Below are 8,131 nucleotides of genomic sequence, written 5' to 3'. Positions count from 1 at the left end.
TTCAGTGGCAGGATCATTGACACAGATGGTGAAGTTTCAGTGCTCAGTAGAGATGTAACACTTTTGAGGGGTTTAAGCACCTGGAGGACCTCATCTGCCACTCTCACATCATCATCAGACAGGGTGACATTTGTCTTCAGAGGGTGTGGGTCAATGCAGAGTATATAGCTCCCTGCTGCTCCAACATATCATAAGTGGAGTTCCACCTCGTTGGGACATCATGTATGAGCTTATGAGTAGGAAGCTTTAGCATTTCTTGCTTTGTCTTAAGCACATGAGCAGCTGTTGTGCTTGGGTGAAAGTAGGAAACCTCCTTCCTGATCCTCCCAAGGAGGCGCTCCATCCTATTGACTGAGATTCCCTTCTGTGATGCCAAATTCACTACATGTGCAAAGCACCTATCTGTGGTCCCAGTCCTGCCTCATTCACTGTAATTATTTGATTTTTGGCATTATCACGTGTGACTGGGATATCTTTATCTTCCATTCCTCCACTGCTTGTGTCAGTACCTGCGCAAGGTGACTCTCGTAGAGGGGGCGTGTCTTCTCATCTCCCAGTCTGCTGTGATGAAGTGAGCGCTTATAGTTCCCCTGGACGTCCACCCGTCTGTCATGAGCGCAACAAATGATGCTCGGGATAGTTCATCCACAACTTTTTTCTTCTCCTGCTCATAAAGATCTGGCACAATCTTATCGCTGAAGTGAGTGCGCGACGGGATGTCGTAACGTGGCTCAAGCACATTCAGCCTTCGTTTAAAACCCTTGTTTTGCACAACCGAGTCTGCACCTATAAACACACCGATTCAATGGCGGGGGCGTTCAAGCTCCTCCGTTACTCCGCTCGCCATGACCACGCTGTGTGTGGACTGAACGTGCCAACAACTTTTTTGTTTGTTTGTTTCATATATCAAACCGCGGATCACGTGTGTGCCTCCCCTCCCCACACCCACACCCAGACACACACATAGACCGCGCCTCTTTTCTTCTCTCCGGCTTGTGACAGAGGAAGATTCAGAAGAACGACACCGCAGCGCTTCTGTTTCTAGCCGATACTACATCAAAAGTACTGTAAAATAACGCAGTAACGCATCATGTGGTAACGGTAACTGAGTTACTGAATATGAAAAATAACGCGTTAGATTACTAGTTACCGCCGAAACTAACGACGTTACAGTAACGCGTTACTTTGTAACGCGTTAGTCCCAACACTGCTGACGAGCAGTATTGGGTTGATTACTGAAAACCAGTAACAAGTTACAGTACTAGTTACTTTATTTCAAAAGTAACTCAGTTACTAACTCAGTTACTTACACCAAAAAGTAATGTGTTACTGTGAAAAGTAACTAATTAGTTACTTCTTTTTTTTTTTAAAGTCTCCCATTAATGCCTTTTTAGCCTTCATTTCAGTACTGTTATTGCACTGGAGAATAATACAATATGTTGATCAACTTGGCATGCATTTGCATCACTGAACTCTGCTAAGCAATGTGGTCTACATACAGCACACAAAGACAAAGATGTGTTTCAAAGGGCCAATTTGTTTCAGGCCAGAACAAATTGACAAAACTATTTTAAATAGCTGTAACATAACATACATAAGTAACAAACAGCATAATAACAACATAGATGTAAACCTGGCTTCACCCAAGGAAGGCACACATGACCTACACAAAGCCTAACCAGGCATTTTTTCTCTCTCAAGGAATTCGGAAATAAAATCATGTCTTCATGAGATCAACACTGAAGCCCAGAACAATCTACACATTTCTCCAGTTTTAGTTTAGAGATAAGGAAAGATTGGCCTGGCCCACTAGGATCCCTCTTTATGTTTGTGAACTTTATAGTCTATACATTTAGAGTGATGTGATAATCAAACACTCGAGAAGTGTAGAATGAAAGAGTATAGAAGAGAATTGACAGTGTGTACCTTCAGTGCTGAATGATGAGCAGAGGCAGAGTTTTGAGTGTTTTCTTTAGCTCACTTTCCATGTTTATATACTCACTGTCGACTGTGTCCAGCTGCCTGAAAACGGGTGACTCCACTGTAGAAATAGCCTGCATGTCTTCTAGCACATACGCTGCAATGGCTCTATCAATGTTGTCCTGGCTAGCAGTCCCTCCGTTAAAATCCAACCGCTGTTGGAGGTGGAGGTGAAGTGTGTCTCTCTTTACTAGCTTCGTCGAAGCATGTTGCTTTTGTAGCTGTTTCAGCAGATTTGAATTGCTGTTTTGGGCAGTAGATAGGATCTTTGATCCAAGACACAACTTACATTTAACTAAAATGTTATTTTGTTTGTGCTCTACAAAAGAAAAGTAGTGAGAATATCTCCATGTTAAGAACTCGACTTCTGGCTCTGCCATGTCTTGTTAGTAAACACAGACACCCCTCCCCCCACCGCCCACCGCCCCCACCCACACAAAGCGCGCCTCTTCTTTTCCTTGTGACACAGAAGGACGACGCCGCAGCGCTCCAATAAAACACACTCAGATCTTCAGTTTCTAGCCGATACTACATAAAAAATAACGTAAAATAACGCAGTAATGCATCATGTAGTAACGGTAACTGAGTTACTGAATATAAAAAATAACGCGTTAGACTACTAGTTACCGCCGAAAATAACGGCGTTAGTCCCAACACTGCTGACGAGTAAGCAAATAGTGTGGTTACCATGGGTCGTTGGTCGTTGCCTTAAATAATTGAGGCTTGGAGTACGATAAATTCTGCGGTTGGAGTCCGTTTGTAGAAATACAATAAAGGTCCCAGGTTGAAAGATTCCAGTGGCATTCTCTTGCGTACTGAAATTAAAAAGAAGCGACACAATGGACGGAGAGTTTCACAAAGAGATATGTGATGGCGAGTGGGGTAAATGTGACGATTGGCTACCATTCAATGTGTTACTGTCAACGATGTTAGCAGGTAGAGATAAAAAGAAAAAAGAGAAAGTTCCAAGAAAAATGACCCGCGCCAACGGTGAGGAGTCTGGTGGGTTAAAAGAGAGTTTACAGCACTTGTGCAGTCATGAACTCAAACGTTTGGCTAATGAAAAAAGGAAGCGGGAAGTGTGATGAGTAAATTAAATCTAAGGCAAAATGTGTTGCTGTATGCGAGTGTGTGTGAGTGTGTGAGTGTGTGCGTGTTTGTGTCTGTGCGTGCGAGTGTGGCGAGACTGTGAAATGTACCTGTGAGATGTCTTTGGTACTCTGCAGAGCTTCATTAACCGGTATTTCTTTTTTTGTTAAACTTTTACTGTATAAAAAAAAGAAAAGAAAAGGTTGATTTGAGTTTGTGTTTGTTTCGAACATGCATGCATACAACATGATACATCACAATTTCCAGTTTCTCTATTCAACATGTTCGAAATAAGTTGCTAAAACTTTTGTTCACTTACAGTTCTCAATTTATTCACAATATACTCCATAAGTAATAACAATAAAAATAAATAAATAATACTTGGTGAAGTAAGTTATATTTCACATGGTAAGATTATCTTGAAAATGAATGGATGAATGAGATAAATTCAGAATGTTTATCATGGTTCTTCTTTGTACTTTGTAAACACTTTAAGTTTGAAGAGTTTCTTGAAGTGGCTCAGGAACACTTCAAAAAACCACTGTCAGTAACTACAGTTTGTCGCTAAATCTGTAAGTGCAAGTTAAAACTGTAGTATGCAAAGTGAAAGCCATTTATCAACAACACCCAGAAACGACGCTGATTTCGCTGGGCCCGAGGTCATCTAAGACGGACTGATGCAAAGTGGAAAAGTGTTCTGTGGTTTGACGAGTCCACATTTCAAATTGTTTTTGGAAACTGTGGACGTCGTGTCCTCCGTACCAAAGAGGAAAAGAACCATCCGGATTGTTATAGGTGCAAAGTTCAAAAGCCAGCATCTGTGATGGTATGGGGGTGTATTAGTGCCCAAGACATGGGTAACTTACACATATGTGAAGGCACCATTAATGCTGAAAGGTACATACAGGTTTTGGAGCAACATTTGTTGCCATCCAAGCACGTCTTTTTCATGGACGCTGCTTTTTTCAGCAAGACAATGCCAAGCCACACTCTGCACGTGTTACAACAGCGTGGCTTTATAGTAAAAGAGTGCAGGTACTAGACTGGCCTGCCTGTAGTCCAGACCTGTCTCCCATTGAAAATGCGTAGCGCAATATGAAGCCTAAAATACCACAACGGAGACCCCGGACTGTTGGAACAACTTAAGCTGTACATCAAGCAAGAATGGGAAAGAATTCCACCTGAAAAGCTTCAAAAATTGGTCTCTTCAGTTCCCAAACGTTTACTCAGTGTTGTTAAAAGGAAAGGTCATGTAACACAGTGGTAAAAATGCCCCTGTGCCAACTTTTTTTGCAATGTGTTGCTGCCATCAAATTCTAAGTTAATGATTAATTTGCAAAACAAATAAATAAGTTTCTCAGTTTGAACATTAAATATCTTGTCTTTGCAGTCTATTCAATTGTCAAGTTGACAAGGATTTGCAAATAATTGTAATCTGTTTTTATTTATCTATTACAAATCTAAGTCTAGGAGCATGAACTGATGAAGCCTACTCGGATGAGAGGCGAAACGTCTTCTAAGACAAACCCAACATTCCAGTTGCGATCGATTAAACGCCCTGAGATAATGTTGCAAAAAAGAGGACGCTGCAAATGTCAAACGATGGCGCTCACGTAAACACCAAATGACCAAATAATGCCATCTATAATCACAAATAACGTCATTTTCAGGCTAAGAGAATAGAGATTATGTTTACTGTCCATCCATCAGTTGTGCTGGACAACCTTATTTTTTCTTTCTCCCCCATAAAATAGTCACGACTGGAGGAGATGTTTCGTCTAAAAGAAACAAAGCCCGAAGCTTGCACTGTGCTGTGCCGGTAAAAACGTCAGAAATGTCGAGTGTTTATTCGACACAGTTTATTTCTGACACAATCGACCAAGACACTCCCTTTTTTATTTTGTCTTTAATCTTCCGTGGAGTTTCGAGGGACAAGCGAATTCGCTTTTCTTGCAGTCTGCTTCCCTCTACTGGCCATGTGCAGTACTGCCTTGTTCGAAGGCTATTAATCATACAGATAAATTAAAGCAGTGTTTTTCAACCTTTTTTGAGCCAAGGCACATTTTTTGCGTTGAAAAAATCCGGAGGCACACCACCAGCAGAAATCATTTAAAAAACGAAACGCAGTTGACAGTTAAAAGTCGTCGCAATTGTTGGATATGACTTTAAACCATAATCAACCATGTATCAATATAGGTCTTGTCTCAAAGTATGTGTACTGTCATGACCTGTCACATCACGCCATGACTTATTTTGAGGGTTTTTTTGCTGTTTTTCTGTGTGTAGTGTTTTAGTTCTTGTCTTGCGCTCCTATTTTGGAAGCTTTTTCTCTTTTTTGGGTATTTTCCTGTAGCAGTTTCATGTCTTTTTTTTGTGATATTTACCGCATCTACTTTGTTTTAGCAATCAAAGATATTTCAGATGTTTTTATCTTTCTTTGTGGGGACATTGTTGATTGTCATTCACATCGACGTCCCACTGGGGTGAGTTTTTCCTTGCCCTTATGTGGGCTATACCGAGGATGTCGTTGTGGCTTGTGCAGCCCTTTGAGACACTTGTGATTTAGGGCTATATAAATAAACATTGATTGATTGATTGATTGATGTTCGGATGTACATTGTGGACGCCGTCTTTGCTCCACAGTAAGTCTTTGCTGTCGTCCAGTATTCTATTTTTGCTTACTTTGTAGCCAGTTCAGTTTTAGTTTCGTTCTGCATAGCCTTCCCTAAGCTTCAATGCCTTTTTTTAGGGGCACTCACCTTTTGTTTATTTTTTGGATTAAGCGTTAGAAACCTTTTTTACCTGCACCCTGCCTCCCGCTGTTTCCGACATCTACAAAGCAATTAACACCACCTACTGATATGGAAGAGTATTACACGGTTACTCTGCCGAGCTCCAGACATCACCGACACTCAACAACAACACATAATTTGTAGATTATAATTACTGGTTTGCAAAAAATATTTTCAACCCAAATATGTGAAATTAGATAATCTTCCACGGCATACCGCGGCACAGTGGTTGAAAAACACTGAACTAAAGTATTTCTCAGAAGGTGTATTGATGATTTAGTTGGGAGATAAAACAGTGACATAAAAATGAGAACATTTATGGAAAATGAAGCCCTTAAAAGAGTCATAAAAGTTTGGCATTAAAAATAAAGACAGGGAATTTTGTGTGTATATATATATATATATATATATATATATATATATATATATATATATATATATATATATATATATATATATATATATATCATAATAATATGTTTGTCGGGTTGTTGTCAAAATACATATATACTATATGTTTATCACTATAATGATATTGTTATTCGTTTAATTTATTTCATCAAGTAATAAAATACCGAATGATGATGATCACGATGATGATTATTGATATTAATATTATTATACGCTGTATATTTATATTTAGTTTTTAAATATTAGTCTACATCCTCTATGGGTGGCTCACATAACTCACAGCATGCATCACGTCCTCGGCTCTGTTACGGCATTTGTCACTACTTTACGTCAGCTGCCGTAAAGCGTCAAACAGTACGCTACTGTGTAGAATGATTGCCTCCAGCAGCTAAATTCCAAACAAAGCTAAATATATTCCTTTGTCAAGCGGTTATCGCATCTAATTGAACGTTTTTTATTACACGTTAGTGTCCCGTGAAGCGAGCGAGAGATAAGAGCCCGTGGAAGAAGCGTTGCTTTTAGCCAGTCATTGCCATGGCCTCCCACAGCGGCGACAGCAACACGGACAGAGAGATGATTCTGGCAGACTTTCAGGTGTGTGTGGCGTCATTGTTACTTGCAAGAGTTTGTTGGTGTAAATATGTCTACATTTGAGCCAAGTGGCATACCGAGAATCAGTTTCTCTTTCTGTTGCAAGCACAGTGAGCTAACAAACTGACAGCTTGCTAACAGAAGGCTGTTGTTAGCATGGAACTGTCTCTCTTGTCAACAGCAGTCAAAATGTGCTCTTAACACTCAACTAACCGATCTTAAACAACATTTGTAGTGGGTTGAAAGATCTTCATAACTGTTGTCCTACTTCTCCACGTCTCACACAGTGTGTCATGATGATCTTACGGTGTAAACAATGTTACCTACTGAGTGTGAAGTAATTCACTTTAAAGACATACTGTTCTCATATTCCTCAAAGAGTCAAATGCAGTTGAGTATAGTCGCAATACATCAAACTTCACTTTGTTTTAACGTTCAAAGCGCTGCTACAGTCTTCAAATAATGTTGTCGAGATTATCATGACATATTAGGTAGGCCTGGGCAATATTGGCCTAAAACAGGGGTGTCAAACTCATTTTTAGATCGGGGGCCACATGAGAAAAATCTACTCCCAAGTGGGAAATCACAGCACGATAACTTAAAAATAAAGACAACTTCAGATTGTTTTCTTTGCTTAAAAATAGAACAAGCACATTCTGAAAATGTATGAATCATAATGGTTTTTTTTTTTACACTTACATGTTGCGGTTAATAGTATTCTATCTTTATTTGTCGTTATTTATACTTTCTGAATAAATTATCTGATAATGTTCATCAGTCAACATCCATCCATCCATCCATTTTCTACCGCATGTCCCTTTCGGGGTCGTGGGGGGTGCTGGCGCTATCTCAGCTGCATTCGGGCGGAAGGCGGTGTACACCCCGGACAAGTCGCCACCTCATCGCAGGGCCAACACAGATAGACAGACAATATTCACACTCACATTCACACACTAGGGCCAATTTAGTGTTGCCAATCAATCTATCCCCAGGGGCATGTGGAGGTGGGAGGAAGCCGGAGTACCCGGAGGGAACATATTGATGTTAATTTTCAATCTATCAAGATAAAAAAATATCAAAATCAAAATACAGGATGTTATTTATGTAGTGTGCTCATCATGTGGTTTATTTTGCACATATGTAGCATCATCTACAAAGATACAAATTGTGACATCAAGTGGACACATTTACAACAGCAGTTTCTTTCATTCCAAAATTTCGGCTCATTTTTATACTTGGCGAACTCCGCTGGCCATATGTTTGACACC

General features: G+C 40.1%; 1 protein-coding gene across 1 annotated transcript in view; it reads left to right on the top strand.

Annotated features, from left to right (window-relative positions):
• The first annotated feature begins 6,567 nt into the window (after positions 1 to 6,567).
• The window catches only part of faf1 (Fas (TNFRSF6) associated factor 1), a 239,744-nt gene continuing 238,180 nt past the window's right edge, over positions 6,568 to 8,131 (top strand). Inside the window, exon 1 of the mRNA XM_061977764.2 lies at positions 6,568 to 6,866. Within this exon, the coding sequence (XP_061833748.1) occupies positions 6,807 to 6,866 (60 nt within the window). The 5' untranslated portion in view covers positions 6,568 to 6,806. The remainder of the gene's footprint in view (positions 6,867 to 8,131) is intronic.

This window comes from Nerophis lumbriciformis, linkage group LG18 (genome assembly GCF_033978685.3).
Source record: "Nerophis lumbriciformis linkage group LG18, RoL_Nlum_v2.1, whole genome shotgun sequence".
Classification (NCBI taxonomy): Eukaryota; Metazoa; Chordata; class Actinopteri; order Syngnathiformes; family Syngnathidae; genus Nerophis; species Nerophis lumbriciformis.
The sequence above is the reverse complement of the archived record's forward strand: the minus strand, read 5'-3'. Positions and strand labels throughout refer to the sequence as shown.